Source organism: Carettochelys insculpta, chromosome 8, assembly GCF_033958435.1.
Source record: "Carettochelys insculpta isolate YL-2023 chromosome 8, ASM3395843v1, whole genome shotgun sequence".
Classification (NCBI taxonomy): Eukaryota; Metazoa; Chordata; order Testudines; family Carettochelyidae; genus Carettochelys; species Carettochelys insculpta.
Window position 1 is genome coordinate 10,502,949 of NC_134144.1, and position 24,084 is coordinate 10,527,032.

At 45.6% G+C, this 24,084-nt stretch overlaps 1 protein-coding gene across 14 annotated transcripts in view; it reads right to left on the reverse strand.

Annotated features, from left to right (window-relative positions):
- ZDBF2 (zinc finger DBF-type containing 2) overlaps positions 1–20,911 on the reverse strand; it is a 40,616-nt gene extending 19,705 nt beyond the window's left edge. The window contains exons 1-7 of one of the 14 annotated variants that reach the window (XM_075001099.1): positions 20,713–20,875; positions 14,693–14,752; positions 11,081–11,192; positions 7,958–8,096; positions 7,340–7,391; positions 5,377–5,428; positions 29–128 (exon numbers count right to left, since the gene is read on the reverse strand). In XM_075001099.1, coding sequence (XP_074857200.1) covers positions 29–128; positions 5,377–5,428; positions 7,340–7,391 — 204 coding nt within the window. In that variant the 5' untranslated portion in view covers positions 7,958–8,096; positions 11,081–11,192; positions 14,693–14,752; positions 20,713–20,875. The other 13 variants (XM_075001090.1, XM_075001091.1, XM_075001087.1 and 10 more) reach the window with 13 other exon arrangements.
- Positions 20,912–24,084: the final 3,173 nt, after the last annotated feature.

The window sequence follows — 24,084 nt, forward strand, 5'->3', positions numbered from 1 at the left end:
CAATTTCCTACTCCACTACACATCTTACCTGTTCAAGATTGCTGTAGTGTACATGGCAGCAGTTGCAATAGCCTTGTCTATTTTGCCCACTGGATAATGCAGGTCCAGCCTGCTCTGTCTCTCGTATGCTAACAATGACAGAAGAAATGTTTACTGATATTACTAGTAGTTTTCATTGGGGGAGGGGAAAAAAAAATCAGACTTACAAATGCAGTGCTTTATTATTTCAAGTGGTTAACAAAACTTTAAGGTTATGTCTACACGGTGCTCCCCCCCCCAGTGCCGCTGCTGGCAGAACTATGCAAAAGAAGCTTCCTGGGATTGCAAATAGTGTGCCATTTGCATACTCCCAAAGCTCATTACCATAGCCCCACGAAAGTTGTACGTCAGCAGAAGGGGGTGCCAGCACCACAGAGGCCATGTGGACATGCCTCTGGCGGCTAAACCTCCCTCTGTTGACAGTCCCTCATGCCTCAAATGTTTGAGACACAAGGGACTGGCAACAGAGGGGGGTTTACCCAGCAAAGGCATGTCCACACAGTCTCTGCAGTGCCAGAACCCCCTTCTGCTGACACAGAACTCTCGCGGAGCTATGGTAATGAGCTTTGGGAGTATGTAAATGGCACGCCATTTGCAATCCCAAGCAGCTCATTTTGCATAGCTCTGCCAGCAGCAGCACTGGGGGGACCGCCGTGTAGACCCAGCCTAACACTTATATTATTTACAATGTATTTTTTTTTCATATTCAAGCATAATTAGTTAGATGTATTCATGGTGCAGAGCTTAAAATCCATTCACACGGCTGAAACGTCAAACTTCTTCTGGAATATCATATGTAAACCTAAAAAGAGACTAGTCATTTAGAGCAACAATTCACCATGCTTTCTCAAGTATTTGTGATATTATGGATACAATAAAAAAGGAATCTCCTCCTTCCAAATACTGCATGGAACATCTGCAAAAAGTTTGCAAATGCTACAGAAATTACCATTAGAAAGCACTCTGACTTACAGAACCTAAAGAACGGTGCAGATTTCTGAGGGACCTGAAAGAGTTTACAGTCAGAACACCACTATTTTTACACAGTATTGGCCAGAGATTATAATAATAAAAATTATTAAAAGACAAGAAGAGATGAAACAATCATCCAAAAATAACTATGAAGAATCTTAAATGCTGATGCTGCCAGATCACAAAAGATGTTTTTAAAATAAAGACATTTTTAAATGAAGCAGATTAAACGAACTCCTGAATACTTTCCATCACATAAATGTCAAGAAAGTTGATACGATTTAGATGTACATGTCAAGATGACTGCCATGCTGTGGGAAGTGAAAGCCATGCTTCTCTTGAAGAATAGGAACACTATTGGGAGGAGGGAAAAAAGGACTGCAAAAGACATAGCTTTGTAGGAGGAGGAAAAAATGTAGAAATCATTAGTTTAAAAAATTAATTCTGTGCTGAATTGCTATCTTGCTACTGCTGTCTGTGAATACATGTAGTTCACTTTTAATTTGCAGAAATGGCAACAAGCATCTTGAAAAGATTTTTTCTAAAATGGTCAGGTGAATGGATAAAGAAGAGAAGAGGAGAAAATGTGGAGAGAAGGGGGAGTGAAGATAAAGAGCCATGAAGAGGAAAGGACAGTGTCCACCAGACAAAAATCTCTACTTACACGTAATGTGGGCCAAACCAAAAAAAAATGAAAAGCCCTGGCTTAAGGAGTTAAAAAACAGCAAAGGTGAAATCACAAGATAACAGAAATGGGGAAAGATACATTTTCAGGAAAGAGTGAAACGAGATGGAGCCTTGATGAAGAGAAGCAGTATCAGAATTCCAGTGCAGAGGGGTTCTGACAGTAACAGTGGCAAAAATGTGCTGCAAGTAACAGAGGCAGCCAGTGCAAAGGGAAAGACGACAACACGGTCCCACAGCATAAGCTTTAGTAAGCCCTTGAAGGATTTTAAATAAAAGGAAGACAATTTTGCACTGAACTGTACAACGAATAGGAAGCCAGTGGAGTTATTTAAGGAGCGTAAGAGAACATAAACATGGGCATACTAGATGAGACCAAAGGCCCACCTAGCCTAGTAGGCTGTCCTCTGACACTGGCCAGTGTCTGAGAAAACAAACAGTACATGGCAATTTTGAGTGACCCATCCTTTGCAGTTTAATCCCAACTTCTGGCAGATGGGAGTCCATAAGAACTCTAATCATGGAGTTGCATGCCTGACCATTTCAGTTAATAGCCATTGCTGGACATGTCTTCGAGAAACCCAATTCTTTTTTTAATCCAGTTACAGTTTTGGCCTTCAAAATATTGCCTGGCAACAAGTACCACAAGTTGACTGTGTATGAGGAAATATTTTCTTTTGTTTTATACCTCCTGCCTACAAACTTCATAGGGTGACCTGATTTGCTGTGCAGCTTCTCCACACTATTCATGATTTTACAGACCAGTATCATGTCTCCACTTAGTTGTCTCATTGCTGAGGTGGTTTTATTATGTTAACAGGAAAGCTCTCTTCCATCGGGTCCACAAGTGAGCTTACAGTGGCTCAGTTGCATCAGTACTGCTGTGCTGTTGTAAGCTCATTAGTATAGCCATGACCTGTTTAGAATCTGTCTGTCTACACACTCTTGATGAAAACTCCCTCATGAAACTCCCTTGCTGCTCCCATTTACTAGTTCCTCAGGTTGCTTAGAAGCTGCTTAGAAGAAAAGGAGTGACATTTTTGGTTGTTTGTTTAAAGATGCACGTGTTGGAGAAAAGAAGTTGGGATGGGGGTGGGCCAAGAGAGGGGAACAACTAAAGTCCAAGCAAAAGAAAATGAAGGCCTCAATAAGAATTTTTAAGCACTGAAACCCTGCAGAGGAAGTGACAGACAAATCTACAGACCTGAAAAATACGAGAAAAGAGAACAGAGTCAGCAACGATGCAACAGTTATAAACAAAGGAGACAGACTGGAGGTTTGAACTGAAAATGAAGACAGAAGAGGTCCAGATGGACATGAGAATTAAACTGGAAAGGACAGTAGAGAAGAGAAGAGGGAATGAGAGCAAAAAGATGGCATAAGCTAAATGATTGCAGGAGCGGGGGAGCATGGGAGGCAGAAGTAGAGTAAAAAGAATTTTTTTTTAAAACTTCAGAAATAAAACAGCTTCACCTCGACAATATCGACATTTCTATATAAAATTATCACTAGGAAGCACTTTTAAAAATTCAAGAATCTTTTTATGTAGCTACAGGTAAATGCCATCAGAAACCATGGGTGGTCTACGTGCTTTAAATAAATAAATAATATCAGAGAACATGACAGAAGTTGAAGTCATATTTAAACCTTCTGCTAATCTATTCTATATTTTAGAGTGCATCTGTCTGCCTGTTAGTGCCACATCTGTCCAAAAATTACTCTTAAATCTTAAGAGCTATAACCACAAAATTTGGAATGCAGCTGCCTCGTAGCCCAGCTTAAACAAGTTGTGCCTGTTAAGTGTCAAACATCTGAAATCCCAGGTTTTCCCATGTGGACAGGAGGAACAAAATACTTCAGACTCAACACTGGGGGCAGTGAGCACAGGGAACAGCCATACTGCAGAGTGACCACTGTGGGAAAACACAGCAGGAAAATAGTGGTCACATGGAGACAGGGCTCTCAACCGAGCCGGAAGAGGTAAGTGCCCCTCAAACCAACCTTGTCCGCACCAGCGTTCAGCCACAGCGCTGTGTAAAAGGGCCCCCAATGCCCTCCCCAGCAACTCACCCCAACAAACAATTACACCCCAGAGGCTGCAATCATAAATCTCAGCTTTGCCACTCCCGCCCCCCCCGGCTCATGAAGGGAAAACTGCGCTAGTCCAATCACTGCTGCTGTGCCAGGGCCATGGCTCTTTCCCAGCCCTCAAGCTCCCACTGGGCTGCGGGCTATGAAAAAAAACATGGATGTAGCCACGGCCCACCCACACCCGGCCCAAATGCAGCTGGGATGAGGCCTTGGAAAATATCTGCAATCCCTTCTGCTGAGGCCAGGAACAGGGACCCAGACCCCCTCGTAAGGAGGTGCCAGGGTTGAGAAGCACAGCCCTACCCCACCCCCCATCACAGACCAGCTCCACCTCTGCCACTATGGCCACCCCCTTTAAGCCTCCTGAAGCCTCCTAATTCCCTGCTATAAGCCCCTGGCTCTGCAACCCCCTTACCCCTGCCCTGACCCTCCTCACACACCCAACTCTCTGTCCTTAATGCCCTGCCCTCACTCCACGAACGTCCCTCCCCTGCCCTGCCCCACCCCACAACAAAACCCTACTTCAGCGTCTGCACCCCCCCACGCTGTGCCCTGACACCAAACACTGTGCTCTCAACCCCACCCACCCCATCCCTTCCACTATACCCCCACACTCTCCCAGCCCCTTCACTCCTCCACCTCTACTCCCTGGCCACGGCCTGCCCCCAAACCCCAATACTGCCTCTGAGCCCCTTCCACAAAACCCTTAGTCCCCAGCCCCGTTCTCTCACTGTACCACACTCCTCTCCTGCCCTAAGCCACTTCACACCAAAACCCCTGCTGTCATATCTACACCCCATCCCCTACCCAGACCAGACCCCCACTCACTCACACCAAATTCTGTGCTAAGCTCCCACCACTCTGCCCTCATTCCAGAAACCCCACTCCACCGTGAGCCTCCGTGCTCCTGCCCTCCCTTATCCACCCCCACCCTACCCTCTGCCCCACCACACAAGCCCTCTCCCTTCCCCCAATCCCATGCCCTCACTACAGAACACTCCACCTCCTCCCCTGACCCCACAATTCTTCCCCCCCGCCCCCGTCAGTCCACCCACACCCCAACACTGGCCTACTCCCTCTATTTATTCCAGCAAAAGGCAGAACGGCTGCAAATGTTGTCTACCAACAAGTTCTATGTAATCTTTGAATCACAAACTTTTATTAATATAGGTTTTTCCTTTGCTTTCCAAAGGCAATTACTTGCATAAACCAGCTACATTTTCCTTTTATTTTCCAGACAGAAAAAATGCCCACCTTCCTTCACTTAAATACCTGAGCAGCGCCAGGTCCATTTGCTAATACTGAAATACAATTTTGGGCAAGTTGGCCGCTTTTTTCTCCTCCCCCGCCACCCCCAGTTTCTCTGGAATTCTGAAGCCAAAAACGAAATATATCGGTCTACAATATCACTGCTGCTATTGGCGAGTGACCTTTGAGCACAGCAGCCATATACACATTTAAGGATCTCTCTACACAAACATTAGTGATCTAATATTTTCAACTGTAGGTTTAGTGTATGGGGTAAAAAATTAGATTCTCCCTAGTTTTAGTGTAAGCAATAAAGTTTGATAATTATATAATCTAATTCACCTGCTACTGCTTTCCTGTTGTAGGGAGCTCTCAATACCTCGTCTTTCTGTACCTATTTAAAAAAAAAAAAAAAAAAAAAAGCAAAGATCAAAAACCAGGTAGAAGAAATCAAAAACGGTCAGCATTACCTCAACAGTTAGCTGTTCTCATTGAGTTATCAGTGCCAAAAATAACACTTTCAAAGGAGGATAAACGCGTAACTGATTAAATTTAGAAAAACTTGCATTTATGTAGAATGAGTCACCCCCAAAGAACTGCATATATATGCATTATCTTTACACAGTTGATGTCTTTTGGAATTATTCCATTGAATTAACTGGAATGAAGGTTAAGCCCTACGTACAAATAACTTCACCTGATACGATAATGCAGGCCTCTAGAATAAAATGCAGTAGTTGTTTAACAGTTCACTACAAAACAATTGACTTGCATCCACAAGGAGGTTAAATGAATAATTTAAACAAGGGTGAGAAAGCTCACCCCATGCGATCGATCTGGCCAGCTGGTTAATTTCATCCAGCCCATAGAAATCTCTACACTTCACACCAGAAGTCCTGGTATATCCCTGAGGCCTGTAGAGATGAAGGAAGTTCCACCTGCTACCCATGACCTGAGAACTGAGGGAACAGAGCCTATCTGCACAGAAGGCATGCACCACAGAGCTCCCTGAGCCCTCCACCCAGGGGCTGGACATGGGATCTGCTTCCAGGAGCGGCGCAGGACCAGGGAAGGCAGGGAGCCTTCCTTATCACTGTTGTACTGATGACCAGGAGCCACAGAAGGTAAGTGTCACCCACCTGGAGCCCGCACCCCGAACCTCCCCCAGGTTAGACTGCCCCCTCCCACATCCAACTCCCTTTGAGACCCTGCACTCCCACTCCAGACTCCCCACCCCAGATTAGATCCCCCTCCCGTACCTTAACTCTTTCTCGGTCTCTGCACCCCCACCAATGTTCCCTCTAATTTTTTTCCATTCACGGGAGGAATAAATTTTGTTATATGCACCTAGGCATGGGTGGATGTGCACAACCACATAAGCAGATGCTGCCAGGTGTTGGCACTCTGCTCAACAGCTGGGCAGCACCTGAATGTCTCCTAAGCAGCCTCCTAGACAATCAGTTTATAGGGAAAACTAACCCCAGAAGCCCACATCCCTGGCAGCAAACCTTCCTGCACCCCAATCCCCTCCCCTGCTCCACACCTGGAATCTAACCCTGGCCCAGCTCTAAGTCCCTTCTCTCACTCTAAAATTGTCATCCCTACCCCAGTGTCCACACCCCTTCTGGAGCCCATCCCCTCCCACACACCCTGAAACCCTCACTTCTGTCCTCTCTTCCCCGGGGGGCAAGAACTGTGAATGCTGGCTCACTCTGCCAGGCAGGGAAGCTCAGAGCCTCCATGCTTTCCCAGAGAGCTACGTGTGGCCTATAATTGACTTTTATTGTGAGTAAGGTTCCCCCCCCCTTATTTAAATGATATCTCTTCTATCCTTAATGTCTAGATGTCTATGAATTTGGAACAGAAAATGAAAAAGTATTAACCCACCTGAAAGATAAAAGGGAATTGATGCCTATTTTTACAGTTAAAGCAGAAACTTTATCTTTCATGTTAGTACAAATTTAATCTCTCTCATCTAGTGCACTCTCGTCTGGCAAAATCCATGGTCCAGCATGATTTCCATTAGCCAGATGTTCTCTTTTCATGACTGTGGCCAAGTTTCCTGTGGTCCCACAAAGTTTGTTTACCACCACGAGTACTGGCTTTCAGTATTCTGTGTTGTTATTTAGCTCTAATTTACCCATTTTCAATGAGCCAAATAAGCAGTGGAAGTGTTACTAACACTGCTAGATAATATTGACCTCCCATCATTCAGCAAATTCTCATCTGGCACCAGTCAAGTGCTAAGGGTGATAGACTAGAGAGGTTCAACCTGTATTTTTGTTTGAATAATTACGTCGCTTACCTTGTCCTGAAGCAGCAGAGGCTTCATCAGTCGGCTTGCTCCTGTCAAACATCTGTAAACCAAATATAAAACCCACTGAAAACAGATATGAAAAGCATGTCTTGGCTTTTATCCACATCCTCAGTATCAGCCTGGCTGAGCCCCAAGAAAATGATATCACTGCGAAAACATAATACTGTTTCAGGTAAGGATTATAATTTAATCTCAACTGAGCCTTCATGATGTTGGCAGGGGAAACGTTGTTATATTCTGTACTCATAGAAACATTGTTTTGTAAATGAATGCTTACTGATGTTCCCATGAGGTTCAATATTGTATTTAGCATTGTTAGTGAATCCTCCTTAATTTTCTCATGAAATTCAGCATTGTTTTGTTACTGAAATCCTGTTCATGTTCTATACGACTGAATAACTCTACCTCCCTGTAACTTACATTCTGTTAATAATCTATTGGTACTTTACCTCCTGATTAATAGGGAATTACCAGAGCGGAATGTCATATGAGCAGTAGGAATTCAGTTTGAGCTGGAGGAATGGATAAAGGGAGTATGAGAAACTCTCCTCTGGTTTATTGGGAGGGGGGTGAACAAAGGAGGAGAGAGGTATAAGTATTGCTCACTTCTTGTTCCAAGGTGCGCAGGCTTTGAGGAGAGATCCCCCTGCGCCTTACTTGGCATGCCAAATAAAGATTCTTCTTCCACTCTCGGTGTGTTATTGGGCCAGCGTTGCATACCAGGCACGAACTGCCACTGTGCCACCTTAAGAAGGAGGCAACAATGATCAAAACTAACTCCCATTTCATTAGATTACTCTATAAATGCCCCATACTATCCACCCTAGGGCCCAACCACTGCATAACATTTCTGAACCAGCTCCAATCTGCCAAGCTGCAGATGTGAGCTTTGTGTTCACCAGGCCAGTTTATTCAGAAGAAAATTATCTGCCAGGAAAGAAAAAAACCACCCCCAAAAATCTAGTGCTCTGGTCATTGTGATAGTGCACCCTCACTTCTTGTGAGTGCCTTCTGTTGGGTAGGCACAAACCTGCACTCTCTTTTTTCAAGGTGCCCTCTGCTGGCTGCTGCCCTTGTTAGGCAGGTGTTCGGTGGCTCAGCTTCACAATCACACACATGAATAAACAAACACATTCAAGATCAAAGGTCCAACACAGCCTGTCCTTGCGACTTTGGTAATGTCTACTGCCCTGTCTCTAAGGTTCAGCTCTCTGCCCCTTCTGTGGCAGCTTTAGCTTTGTTCCTTCCGTGTTATAGAGAAGTGCTTCTTTCCTAGAAACTCTTTTAAGTCCTGCTTTTCACCTCAGTCTTTAAATGAAATTTTGGCCACTCTTAGTGGGCACTGGGGGGATCTGTGGTCCTGGGTCGTGACCCAGGGTCTCTATAAATAGTAGCCACATGCTCCTTTAATAGTCGATACTGCTATTGCCTGGGCCAATTCCCATGTCGCCCCTTCTACTGCACCCCTTACCTCAGGGCTGAAGTGCTCTGTCTGTTCCCTGCTTGAGCAAGGTCTCTCACAGGCCTCCTCAGTTCGAGAGTTTCACACCCTTCCAAGCCTGCCTCATCCTTCTGGTCCCAGTGAATAACTGTGCTGCTGATGCCCTACAGCTCCCTTAAGCTGAGCCTGCCCCACTGTGACTGGCTGCTTCCCTGCAGCCTCTGTACACAGGCTTGGAGGATGCACTCTCACTGCTTCTGGGAAGGGTATGGCAGGACCGAGGCGTCCAGCAGGGGGCTTCAAAAGGCGCCAGTATACACCACCATCACAAACTGTGCAGCTTCAAATTGCATAAATATTTCTCCTTTTACTAAAGATTTCTACAGAGAGGAACATTTTTGGTTTTATACATTAGACCAGCGTTTCCCAAAACGTGGTCCGTGGACCGGAAAAAGAATACTGTCCCTGCCCCCAGAGCCCCGGGAAACAGCAGCCGCCAGCGCCAGACTGTGCGTGGGTGCACTGTAATATTCACAGAGAGGCACAAGCTGTGAAAAATACGCCATCAGTTTTGAGTTCCACTCTTCAAGAATGTGTGAAGTTTATAAATTATATAAAATCTCATCCTTTGAATTCCAGAATCTTTACTGCTGTGTGCAATGAATTAGCAAGTGGAAAATAAGCATCTCTTATTACTCTGTGAGGTTTGATGGTTATCAAAAGGAAACGTTTTGAAACAACTCTTTGAAATGAAGGCTGAAGTGTTATTATTCTTGGATTGACACCTTCCACAGGCAAACAATGTTATATTTAAATTTAAAGACAGGTTTCATGAATTTGATTGGTTAACAATGGTGGCTTTCTTATGTGACATGTTTGGTCTTTTAAATTAGTTAAGTCTGAATTTACAAGGTACTAAAATTAATATTTTCGAAGTTCATGAAAAATTTGAAGCAACAATTAAAAAACTTTGCTTATGGGCAAAATGAGTTAACAAGAGAAACTTTAAATCTTTTTGTACTTTAATTGAATTACAAGAAAAATGTGCTGAAACTAATATCTTATATGTGATTTCTGCAGCAATCAAAGAACATCTCTTGGGGTAACATCAAGTTTTAATTAATATTTTCCTCCAATTGATGCCAGTAAAATGTGGATTAAGAGCCCATTGACTGTTGACAATGAAAATGAAGAAATATTACAACTGAATGCATCAGAAGTGGATTCATTAATTGAACTTTCTTGTGACTCTTCTTTAAAAAAACTTTGATACAAAGTCTCCTTGATTGATTTTTGGTTGAGTTGTAAAAAGAATATTCACATTTAGCTGAGAAAGCAGTCAAATTCTTAATGCCTTTTGTCATGACATATAAGTGTGAAACTTGTTTCTTATCTTTGGTTTTCTTCAAAAATACATATAGAAATAGACTGAATGTTGAACTGGATTGGAGGACAAAACTTTCTTCTTTTGTTCCTGAGATAAAGTCGTCATGTGATGCAAAACAACATCTTTCGCATTAGTTCTCTTTTTAGTTATTTAAAAGCTATAAAGTACACACATAATAAATGAATTATGCTCAACTCATTAAATTATAAATAACCTTCACAATTTAAAATTCTACTGGTTAAATTGTAATTAAGCTAATAACAATAAGTAAGGCATTTAAGTATCTTATATCAAGGTTTATATTATTATGTACTATTATTATTCTGAATAAATATCAAACAGTGAAAATTCATTCATTTTTCATTTTTTTTTAATTTGCATTTATATTTTTGGGCCACGAAAAAAGGTACTGAAAAAAAAACAGGTCCCAACTATATAACGTTTGGGAATCTTGCATTAGACCATAAAATGTCTCCCATTACAGAATAAACATTATCCAGATCTTAAATTGCACTAAAAAAATCTACGGAATGTCCCTACCAAATTCATTTAAAGGCTTCAACTACACTTAAAACATAAACCAAAAACCTATATAGTAGAAGCCACACATTAAACACAACAAATTCAATAACTATGCAGACTTAAAGTTTCCAGTTTTGGTTGGACATATTCCTGAAGATTTCACGGCATGATATAAATTTTAATTCCTGGAGACTCCAGAACAATCCTGGAGGATTGGCAACCCTATCCAGGCTAAAAAAAGTCATTTCTATTGACCAGCATTATCTTCAAATGCCAAGTTCACGTTTTAGTGTATGGGAATACAAATGAGATCCCAAGTTTCCCACATTAACCTTATAATGTTGCAACTGAAACCTAAAATAAACTTTCAGGTACTAACCTTGGTGTTGCCAACCTTTGGCTGCCAACAAAAGGTGATTTCAAGGCTGTCGAACACAAGATCCCAGCCAGGAGGTCATTTTCAGCACAGGACACTCATCTCCACTGGAAAACTAGTAATAATGAAATTAAGGGGTTTTTTAGATAGAATACAGAACAAGCATATCTATAACTAATTGAGAAAAGATTTATATAGAATGTATACAGAATTGAACTGGCAACAAGATGGTCCACAAGACAGGACTCTTTTTAAAGCAATCAATTAATATTTTTGTTTTAAAAATTAATTATGATAGAGATTCCTTACTAAGCTTTGAAAGACTTTTAAATATTACCTAGCATTCCCAACACTTTTGCGTATGAGCAGCTCACTCCTTTCCTCATAGTTCTTATTCAGCATATACTGTAAGGATGTTAATGCTCATGCATTTCAATGTCTAATAGCAAATGAAATTCTTAAACAAAAAGCAAATTGTATCTTGAGATGATCAATATGGATAAAGCCACCAACAAGATTTGATCGCTTTTTCTTCCGCTAATATTGTATAAATTAGCTAAATTAACAAAATATTAAGTGGCATGCTCACTGCACTTTGTATGGTCTAAGCACTCCCTAAGTGTTGTTAGAGTAACTATTCTAGCACAAGAGTGAGATATTTAGCCCCAATTTACCAATGGGGAAACGGTGACAGAGAATCAAAGCCATACTCAAACTCAGGCATTGCTAATTCCCAGAAATGTGCTCAGCCCACTACGTGACAGTTATACATTTGACAGCATGTAGCCAGACAAAATCCCTCCACTACAGACCAGCTTTTGCTTCCCCTCTAAGGTGCCTCAGAGCACACAGGGCACTGAACAGCAGTTAAACAGCACAGTCTTTGATGCCTTCCTAAAGGGGCCCAGATGTGCTGGCTCATCGTGACCCTGAGGAACTGAAAACACAGATACAGGGCAAGCAGGCTAACCGTTAACGGAGGGGCCTCAGGAAATTACCCCAGCTGGCATTGATGCGCCCACACAGCCATCCCAGAAGAAAAACCTCCGCCCTTGTAAAAGAATGTCCTGTACTCCGAAATTCTTTATCTCCTGTCTTACAAGTGCAAATTAAGTAGGAATTGTCCTTGCAAAAACTGGCGTCACAAAAGACAGACCAGTACGATCTGGCACCACAAATAAAAAAGAGAATACATCACCCAGTGGGTATAAAGATGGGCCCAGCAGCACTCTGACTCTGAGTGCCTTTCCACCAACTACCTGCTGGTCAGGTCAGGTGACTGCCTCCCGAGGTCCGCAACTGGGGATGCCCAACCTCGTATTCGTCTTTCCGCGGAATTAAGTAACCGATCCTGGCTTGGCTACACAGGTATCGAGAGACGCAAGGAGGGTAAGATACACCCACATTAAGGTCTCCTTTTGGTGTACACAGATAAAGAATTAGAGCTCTGTAACTAGATGTTGTTGTATTAAGATATCATTGTGTTAGATGGTAACAGATATCTTTGTATTGGATTGTAACGTAACCTGTTAACACCTGTACTCTGCTAGCATATAAGAAGCAGACAACAGCCTTTTGTAACCACATGCTTATAATTGTAGCTTAAATAAACTTGTAACTAGCTAAGATCTGAGCCTGACTGCTGTTACTCTTTGTCACTGCAACACAGCTGGCACAATAAAAAGAACTTTAACCGTTTGGTTACCACAGCCTGGCCATAGGTGAGAGTGCTAGGAGTTCCCTGCTCTAGCAGTAAAAAACTGGGGTATTTAGGACCCAGGGGAATCCTTCAGCCTGGCCGGGGCTGTCCGCTGCACGGAGCTCGGCGCTCTAGCAGTTAAAGACTTGGATGGTAACAAGGGCATAGTTGGTACCTCATCGCACATTACCCAGCCACCGGCTAACACAGCAGCATGACAAACTCTAGGTTTGAAACCTACATTATTTAGGTATCTTTTCGCTTTCACTAAAACTGCGTTCAGATCACTTTAAATTTGCACATTTTTGCTCTCCTCATCCTCCCCCCAGTCTCTCTTCTTACCATTGGAGGAGATGCATTTACTCTCCAATAAGACACATGTACCTTTACACATTTTATATAAACACTCTCTAGTCCACATAGGTTTTAATATTTTGTATTTTTCCACTCAATGTTCTGTACATATTATCTTCCCTCTGTTTGGCCACTGTCCATGCAACTGTTTCTGCATGTTTGTTAACATGTTTGTGTTTCTGAGCTGACAAAAGCCTTGCCTAAAGCCAGGACATGTCGAGCAATTACTGCACAGTAATTTAAAAGTGCAGCAATTTAGATTTCAGTAAGCCTCATTAATTAGCATGATTCTGCACTAATAAAGCCAACAAGAGCTTTGCCATTAACTTTGGTAAGTACAGGATCAAACCCAAATATTGTCTTTGGACATTCCCAGGCAGACAATGGGAGAACAGTGACAGTTTTTTACCCAGGGTCACGCATCACTAAATACAACTGTGCACATAAACACACGTAGGTTTTAATCCTGCAAACAATTAAACATGCTTAACAGGGTTGGCCTGAATAAAAGGATTCCAGTTCGTAAAATGTCAAAGTTTCAACATCTGATTGGATTTTATATTGGAACAATAGCTACACCTTTCAAACTCTGTGGCCAAAAAAAAAGCCCAACACCACAACCCGCCCCAGAATAGCAATCAGCCCACCAGTTAGACTAGTGATTAGCACAAATGTGGATGTGGAATATTCAAATTCAAGGTCCCACTCTAAGCACAGACTTAAGCCTGGCTGTCATCAGAGATAAGGGCTCTGGGTTTTGGCTATTTGTGAGGTTAATTTTGTGTCTCAAAACTCCATTCTGGACTTGAGAAATCTTCACAACATTTCATCTAAACAAATACAATTCTACAAACCTTCAGAAAACTGACATTTTCTGACCAAAAAAAAACAAACACAAAAATTCCAGACCAGCTCTAATGTTTAGCTTAAAGTAGCACCACTGCAGTCAACACACACAAAAGTATGCATGACTGGGCCTTAGGTATACTGAATTAAGTCCAGTGTGGCTCTTATCTCTCACTTTTCACACTGCAAGGTAGTGTCCTAAGCCAGGTCTACATTAGGAGATTAGATCAAACTTTGCTAACCTAAATTAGCTATCAGTCCACACAACTGGATCTGTTTTGCCGACTTGAAAGGTCCCCTATGGTTGGTTTCGCTACACCAGCCTTTCATAAGGAGAAGCACCAAATTCAGCCTCCAAATGTCAACTTTTGGGTAGTGCAGAGGGAGCATTGTGAAATTCAACACTCTTTGCCTCCCGGTGTCCCACAATCACCCAATGTGACTACTGTGGCCACCACTTTAAGATCTGCTGCTCTCCAGGTGCACAGGAAACGGCCCAGGAAAGTTTGAATTTTGTTTCCTGTTTGGCCAGTGTGCAGCACATCTGGCCATGAATTCCCAGGGTTGCAGGGGATCTCCAACATTGACCATGCAGATGACCCATGACCTTATTGCTGGAGAAAATGAAGCTGTGCTGGTAGAACTATGAAGCAGCAAAAGAAATGCAGACATGTATGCCAAAATCTCACAGGAAGGACATGAAGGAAAAAGGATACACCAGGGTTGCCCAGCAGTCCCACGTGGAAATGAAGGCAATCAGGCAGACTTTCACACTCCTAGAAGGCAAAGGAAGCAAATGGATGCTCAGGGTCATCCCCACAAACATAACGCTTCTACGAGCGGCTGCGTAAGATTCTAGGGGAGGGCCCAACCCCTGTTCCCAAACAGTCCATGGATAGCTCCAGAGACATTTCTCAGTAAGCCTCTGGCAAATGCGAGGAAGACGCAGTGGATAAGAAACAGGAGAATGAGGAGAACAGTGAAAAGGTGAATGGAGTAGCTGATATCACTGAAGCCAGGATGTTTTTTTTTAAAACTTCAGTGCTATCCCCTCCTCCCAGGACATTCTGCTGCCAAACCCTGATAACAGGGAGGGCACCTCTGGCAAGTTCTCATTTTTAATCAAGCCCACCTAAGTTAAGGCAATTGGGTGTGATTTGTGGCGGGCACTGTCGCTACACAACCTGGCGCCCCTGGAACAACTTGTTAACGCGTTTGGGGACAGAGAGGGAATCCTCCCTGCACATCTCCATAAAGCTCTCAGCCAGGTATTCTTTAATCCATCTCACAAAGTTTCTGGGGAGGTCTGCCTTATTCTGCCCTCCACGATCGGATATCTTTCCACACCAAGCCAGCAGTAAGTAATCTGGTGTGTCTGCATCACAGAGCAGTGCAGCACACTGACTAGCCTTTTGTCATCATTCAGTCAGCTTCCATTCCTTATCAAGATGTGTTATTCTAAGAAGGCTGATAGCTCACATTGCAATCTAGAGGAAGCAGGGGAAGGTACATGTAACTTAGGAGCATTAAGCGATGATAGCACCAGACATTCCATCACGCCTGGTCCACCTCCCTTACCCAGACTTCTGGAGGAAGAGAAACTTTCACTGTCCCAAAGAAGGGGGGATGGAGGGGTAGGAGAAGAACACAGCAACGGCAAGAGGCACACAGCACCAAGAGGGACAGCATAACGTGCACAGTCATGCTTTGCTGCCACCACCCTTCTCTGGGCTCCTAGGGGAAGGAAAACTTTCAGTGTCCCAGCAAAGCAGGGAAGGGAAGCATGTGGGGACCATGAGAGCCGCACAGCCCCAACAGCCACCATACCTCACCCTTGCAGCATGCACAGCTGCAAAATCTCCTTTTTAGATCCATGGTCCTGCACATGGCTGGAAAGCATACGTCACAAACCAAGTCAAGCAAACCAACTCCTTAAGATCTCTCTGTAGTACCTACTGAACAAAGGATGCCTAAAAGGAAAAATGTTCTTGTAGGTAACACATGCCTATTGCTTCCCAAAGACTCTCTTTGATGAAATTACTTTGTGTCTTGTAAAACTTACAGCTCTTTAACGTCTGGCCTTCACTTACGTTTCGTTGCACTGTCTTCAACAATGATCTCTTTTACAACGGGCCCCATCCCCATTGTGAGAGTGGCACAGCTCAGAAGCAAAAATGAATGCAGGAAGATATGTTCCTTGACCACATGCAAGCCACCAAAACAGACAGGACGCAACTAAATTCATGGAGGAAAATCATGCTGGAGGAGAGAAGGGTGGATCAGGAGGAGAGGAGAGTGCTCAGAGAGCATGAACTCCAGCTCCAAGAGATGCTGAAGCTCATGGTGCAGCACACAGAGCTCCTGAGGTGCCTGGTAGAGGAGCACAGAGCCCCACTTGCAGACCATTCGGAACCATATACCCTCCTCACCATGGTCTGTACCCTCCCACTTTGTGCTGGTACCCCAGAATACAAGGATGGGAGAGGATCACGGGCAGCCTTCCACTCAACTCCAAGGGATATATCTCAGGGCAGAAATCTGACATAACCCCACCTGTGATTGCAAAATGCCTCTTCCCTTGATTACCTGCCTACAAAGCCCCTCCCATGAACTTCTCTACTCTGTGCTTCCTTTTGTCCCCTAGATAAAAAAAACATACAACAGTGCCCGTGTTTGCCTTGCACAAGGCAGGGAGAAGGAGTTTTACATGGTTTACAGGCCAGCACACATCTTATGGGGGCACCTCCTTAACAGCAGCAGACATGACTGTCATGTCACTGTTTGGTCATTTACCAAGCTGTTTTTCAAAGCCTTTCTGATCAGCAGTGCCCCTCATTGTGCTCTCCTTACTGCCCTAGTATCTTGCTGCTTATAATTGCTGGCCAGGTTATTTGCCTGAGCCCTCCAGCATGGCATGAAAATTTCCCCCCTTACTCTCTTATAAGTGATGGAGTACACAGTGGGCTGCTGCTAATGAGGGGAATTATTGCTTGGTCTAACTGAGTCAGGAGCCTCCTAAACCAGGATTTAAACAGCCAAATGCACATTCTACTACCATTCTGCACTTGATCAGCCTGTAGTTGAACTGCTCCTTACCATGGTCCAAGCTGCCTGTGTTTAGCTTTGTAACCCACAGCAGCAAGGAGTAAGCTGAATCTTCCAGGATCACTACTGGCATCTCCATGTCTCCAATGGTGATTTTCTAGTCTGGGAAGACAGTCCCATTCAGCAGCTTTCTGAACAGGGCAGAGATCCTAAACGTGCACACGTCATGCAACCTTCCAGACCATCCCACACTGGCATCGGTGAAATGGCCCTTGTGATCCACCAGTGCAAGCAACAGTATTGAGAAGTATTCCTTGCAGTTCAGATATTCTGTGGCAAGACAGCCTGGTGCCAAGACAGGGATGTGCATTCATCTATTGCACTGCTGCAGTTAGGGAATCCCATCGCAACAAAACCATCCACTAGATCCTGCACATTTCCCAGAGTCACAGTCCTTTGTAGCAGAAGGGTACTCATTGCCTTGGCTACCTGGATCACAGCAGCCTCACCGTAGATTTTGCCTTTCTAAACTGACTGCCCACCGACCATAGCTGTTTGGTGCTGCAAGCTTCCATGCAACCATTGCTTCTGAACTGTCAGAGAAGGTCCCATTCTGCTATTGCTGCACTTCCGGGGAGGGGGAAAGAAATTTGCAAAGTTCCATGAAAGTGGCCTTATGCATTTGGAAGTTTTGTAACCACTGCTTATTGTCCCATAGCTATGTAACAATGTGGTCCTGTCAGTCTGAGCTTGTTTCACAGCACCAGAACCGGCATTCCACTGTGTACAAACCATCAAGTGCATCCAGCATCTCTAGGTTCCTTCTTTCCAGTATTTCGTATATGTGTATGTACGATCATGTTGTCTTCCGAATCTTTATCACTCTGACGGCTGCTTAGATTCTACGTGTATTAGGCTACGATGAGTTATGCATTCACAATACTTGCTACCACAGTTTGAAGCTGGACGGCATCCAAGGTAGCCTTACAATGGTGTCTGCATGGATACCCAATGAAAAAGGGCACAAAAACACTGTCTGCCATTGCTTTCCAGTAGGAGGGAAAGGCGATAACATGAGAGGAGGAGGATGTAATATACCCAGAACCACCCGTGGCACTGTTTTGTCTCGGCAAACACTGGGAGCATAATCCAGAATGCAAGGGGGCAGCAAGAACGGTGGAACAGGTACCCACAGTGCATTGCTGACAAAGTTGAAGCTACCCGCCGTATTGTGGATGCACTCCATTAACTTCATCCACTAGTAGGGACATGCACTCTCAACTTTACAAAACTGGGTACTAAAAAGTGACCTTAACAATTCAACCTAATTCCTAGTGTACACATACCACTAGAACAGATAAATAGCTGCAAAAAGTTGAAGCAGAAAGACAGATAAATTTCTAGGACAAGAATGTCTGCAGACACCATTATTATTATTATTGTTTGTATTACTGTACTTCTTGGTTTTGGTGGTAGACTGAAGTGGATGTAGAGGAGCAGTGAAGCAAGAAAATTGGACCTACTACGAATATAAATTTAACACACATTTTGTATTTATATAGTAATGTCAATTTGAGTATCTTGTACTATTTAACCAATATTAAACCTCACCACACATCTGCACAATAAGGAAACCTTGTTTAAGAACAGGAAGCATATAGATGGCAAAATGGCTTGCCCAAGGTCATGCAGCAATGCCTGTGGCAAAGGTAAAATAGACCCAAGCATTCAGGACCCTCAAACAAGCACTGAGCCTGCAAGTGTAAGTAAGCACTGGTTGAAACGCCTAAATCTGGCACTCTCTGGTCTGGCAACATCCCTTGTCTGGTAGGACCAGGGATGTGACTAGACAAGAGACCTGGGCAGGAGGGTGCAGCACATGCCTTGTGGGAACACTGGGGTGGGGAGGACACTGCAGCAGAGCTGACATCCCCACAGCAACCCATGGGAAGGCAGGGCTGGAGCCAGCATTTGCCTGCAGCTCTATGGGGCAGGGACTGGAGACGGCTTTCCTCCACAGCCCTGCAGTGCCGGGAACACTGCAGCAGAGCCCACATCAACCTATGAAAGGTCAGGGCTGGAGCCAGCATTTTTCCACAGCTCTACGGGGCAGGAGCTGGAGACAGCTTTCCTCCGCAGCCCTGCAGTGTGAGGGACAGCCACTCAGTGCTGGACCTGCATCCCCAGCATGGGCTTCTCCTGGCAGCCTCATGGCAGAAAGTAGGGGGCAGCCTCGTGGTGGTTGGAGCGGGGCGGGGGGGCGCGCTTAGGAGCTGTGGCTGAGAACCTTTTCTCGTCCAACAAATTCTCTTGTCAGGTCGACCAGTCGGGTCCCAACTACACCGTACAAGGGAGGGGAAACTTATGTCCCCTAACTCAGGGCAGAGCATACAAAAGCTACGTCTACACGTGAATGCTACATCAAAATAGCTTATTTCGATGTAGCGACATCGAAATAAGCTATTTCGATGAATAACGTCTACACGTCCTCCAGGGCTGGTGCCGTCAACGTTCAACGTCGACGATGGGCAGCACTACATCGAAGTAGGCGCTGCAGGGGAGCGTCTACACACCAAAGTGGCCCACATCGAAATAAGGGTGCCAGGCACAGCTGCAGACAGGGTCACAGGGCAGACTCAACAGCAAGCCGCTCCCTTAAAGGGCCCCTCCCAGACACACTTGCACTAAACAGCACAAGATCCACAGAGCTGACAACTGGTTGCAGACCCTGTGCATGCAGCATGGATCCCCAGCTGCAGCAGCAGCAGCAGCAGCAGCCAGAAGCCCTGGGCTAAAGGCTGCTGCACACGGTGACCATAGAGCCCCGCAGGGGCTGGACAGAGCATCTCTCAACCCCTCAGCTGATGGCCGCCATGGCAGACCCCGCTATTTCGATGTTGCGGGACACGGATCGTCTACACGTGCCCTACTTCGACGTTCAACTTCGAAGCAGGGCGCTATTCCCATCCCCTCATGAGGATAGCGACTTCGACACCTCGCCGCCTTACGTCGATGTCAACTTCGAAATAGCACCCAACACGTGTAGACATGGCGGGCGCTATTTCGAAGTTGGCGCAGCTACTTTGAAGTAGCCGGCACATGTAGACGCGGCTAAAGAGTGCAGGCCAGTGAAGAGCAGCAACCCAACTAACAAAATACAGGTGGCGGGTGAATGGCCCCCATTCCACCCTACCCGAGCACAGCTCATTGCAGTTTCACAGCCCCCCAGTCCCACACCCAGGAGCTTCCTGGGAGCGTGTAATTGCCCCACGAGCACGAAGCCCGGCAGGGCAGAGGCTGCCCACGCGCGCATTCCAGGTTCAGCGCCAGCCTCGGGATTAACGCTCTGCCGACGCCCTTTCGGGCGGGTCCTAGACCGGGGCCTCAGTTCCCGCGTCCCTCAGCAAACCGGCCACGGACGGGGCGGGAACGAGACCGGCCCAGCAAATAAACTGGGCGGGGCGATCTCAGCTCCCACACCAGCAGCACCGGGATGAGAACGCCCCACCCCACGCTCGCCCTCATGGGGCCAGTCCCGTCCCGCCCCGCCCCGCCCCAGACCCCACTCCTGCGTGGGGGGAGGGGAAGTTAACGTTCCGATCGCCCCCGCACCTTACTCAGGAACCGCGTCACAGGCTGCGCTATTTCAGGCGACGTCGGAAGGAAGGCGGGGGGTGGGGGGCGCACGCACCTGCTACGCAGATGGTTTGGTAAACAGCGGCGAGGCCCCGCCCCGTGCGCGCGCGCGCGCGGCTGCAGCGGCTCCCGCCCGAGCCTTCTCCACCCCTGGCGTCGCGGTGCCGCGCGCGGGCTACTGACTTAGCGAGCGGGCGGCTGCCTCTCTCCCCGGCAGCCCACGCTCACCTCAGCCGCTTCCTGTCTTCCCTTCCGTGTTCCATTGGGGGGGGGGGTCAGGGGACACGAGGTGCCCCCGTTTCCTGTTCCGGGTCGCGGCCCGGGGTGTGACTTCTAGTGCCAGGGTCCCGCTGGGGTGTGCGTGAGGCGAAGCGAGGCTCAGGCAGCAGCAGCGGCCGCGGGCGGGAGGGGGCTTTGGGCGGCTGGGGCGGGGGGAGGGGGTGAAGCGGCCTCAGGGGGCTCCCGAAGCACTTGGGTTGTTGTGAGGGGATTTGTAGCCATGTTCCCGGGGGAGCTGGAGTAGTGGCCCAGGTGTGTCTCCACTGTTGTTTCCAGCCCCTGGCCTGTAGCGCGAGTCCGCCCCTCATGGTGGTGTCCTGTAACAGTGGAACACAATAAGGCGTTAGGTGAAGCACTTTCTCACCATGAGGGGTAGCGGGAAGGAAGCATCTGCTATTTCCAGCGCGCTGTTTAGGTGGGGGGCTTCTGTTTCGAGATACGAAGGTATTCCAAAATAGACACCCCAGGGTAGGCAGCCTACAGCCTGGCACAGCTGCACAGCTCTGATAACTAACCCTGTTCACGTAATATGGAGGAGCATAAATGTACCCTCTCTTGGAAGCCTTGTTAGAAATGGCAAACTCACGGCATTGCTGGTGCTCTATTTATTTTAACCTCTAAGTTTTTAAAACTCTTACACTCGTTTGAGAGACCAAGTGTTGCATCTTTCCCCTTTGCGGTCTCTTCGTGGCAATGGGTCAATATTTTGCAGTATTTTCGTTTTTTACGATAGTAGGATCAAATATAAACAAAGTCAAAGCCCAAGCCTTTACCTGTGAAGGCATCTGTAAAGACAGCTTTAGATTCTGCAGCTTGTTCCTTGAAATTGTCTTGCAGAGCAAATTTAGGATGGGTGAACAGCAAGATTCAAGTCAAGGTATGCGAAAACTACAGTCATCCAAGTGTATGCACCAACCGAGGACACTGACGAAGCTGAAAAAGACACGTTTTACAATCTCTTACAAGACACCATCAGTGATGTTCCCAATCATGACATCAAGTTACTCATAGGTGATATGAACGTGCAAATAGATAACAAGACAGGGATGGGAACATGTGATTGGCCCGTACGGATCGTCAATGCAAACGAGCGACGGTGGAGAGCACTTAATACTATTCTGTAGCATGGATAACTCGTGCATTGGAAACACCTATTTCACATACAAGAATATCCACAAGAAAACATGGCGGTCACCTGATGGTATCACTAACAATGAAATAGACTATTTCTGCATCAGCAAACGATGGCAACCAGCTCTACTAGATATGAGAGTATATCGTGGAGCTGATGTTGGGTCAGACCACCATCTTTTGATGGCATTGCTCCATCTTAAAAGAAAACAAGAACGGCAAACAGCTCGGCCCTATGCAGTTGAAAAATTAAGAGACCAAGCCATAGCTGAACAGTACAAACTTACTTAGAAACTGATTTCAGCAAATGCAACGTGAAACTTCACTCCAAGACCGGTGGATGCAGTTCAAAAGAGCAGTGACTGAGATCGCAGAAGAGATAATTGGTCGAAGGAGAGGCACACAAAAAGAACACTGGATACAGGACAGGAACTGGCAGTTGATTGATGAACGTATGGTTGTGAAGAGACAAAGAGAACAGGCAAAGTTGCCAGGTGAGAAAGCGGAAGCTATGGCAAAATACCAGTTGCTGGATCATAGAGTCAAGAAAAGCTGTCACGCTGACAGGAAAGAATGGTTAGGATGTAAAGGTGCTGAAGCACAAGAGGCAGCGAAGAAATGCGACACCAAGACACTATATCGTATTGTCTGGGAGTTAACAGGAAGAAGAAGAAGAAGCAATAGCAATGCTCCCATCAAAGACAAGAATGGGAAGATCTTACTCAATAAAGAAGAGCAAACTGTGCGCTGGGTAGAACACTTCAAAGAAACACCGAACCCCACCGCAACCTACAACTTCAGTAACTTCAGTCTCTCTGATGAGCTGGAAGTAGACCTAGACATGATCATGATTGAGGAAACACATAGAGCAATAAAGGCGCTAAAGAACAACAAGGCTGCTGGCCTAGACCAAATTGCAGCTGAACTATTGAAATATGGTGGAAACTCTGTGGTGCAGGAACTGACAGGACGGTTGAATGAATGTTGGAGAACAGAGCGCGTCCCAGGTGAGTGGAGGAAGGAAATGATTGTCAAGTTACCAAAGAAGGGGAATGTCACTGATTGTAACAATTGGAGAGGTATCATACTCCTTTTGGTCCAAGGTAAGGTATTCTGCATCATCCTACTCAGGAGGTTGCAGAGCGTGGTGGGTAAAACACTGCGTGAAAAGCAAGCCGGATTTCGCTGCGGACGATCGTGTAGTGAACAGATCTTCACATTGCGCAACATCATCAAACAGAGTATCGAGTTCCAATGGACGCTGTTAATTAACTACATTGACTTTAAAAAGGCGTTTGACAGCATTCATAGAGAATCATTATGGAACATAGTGCGAACATATGGCATCCCACAACACTACATTAACATCTTCCAAAATCTTTATCTAAATTCTAGTTGCTGCATGAAGACCAATAATAGGATGACAGATTTCTTCAGCATCGACTCCAGAGTGCGTCAAGGGTGCGTCCTGTCTCCATTCTTATTCCTTCTGGCGGTGGACTTCATTACGAGAAAGGCGATGAGCGACGCACATCTAGGTACCTCATGGAAAGATCAGTGTTGACTCATGGATCTGGACTTTGCAGGCGATATTGTACTGCTAGCAGAAACGAGCGAATGCTTACAAGGCATGATGACAAATTTGGAAGCAGAAGCCAGCAAAATTGGGCTGAGGGTAAATAGTGATAAAACAAAGTTGATGCGGGTTGGGAACACTTAGACAAACACACCACTAGTGATCAGACGCCAACCCATAGAAGAAGTACGGTGGTTCACCTATCTTGGCAGCACTGTGTCTAACAATGGAGGTGTCGAGGCAGTTGTTAACTGCAGAATCGGTAAGGCATCAGCAGTGTTCCAAAGACTGTGCCCAATTTGATCTGCACCAACAATTGACACTGCAATAGAAGTTCAACTGTAAAACACCATCGTCATGCCAGTCGCCATTTATGCTAGCGAAACGTGGAAAATAACATCAAGAGTAGCATGCAAGCTCAATGTATTCCACCAGCGTTGC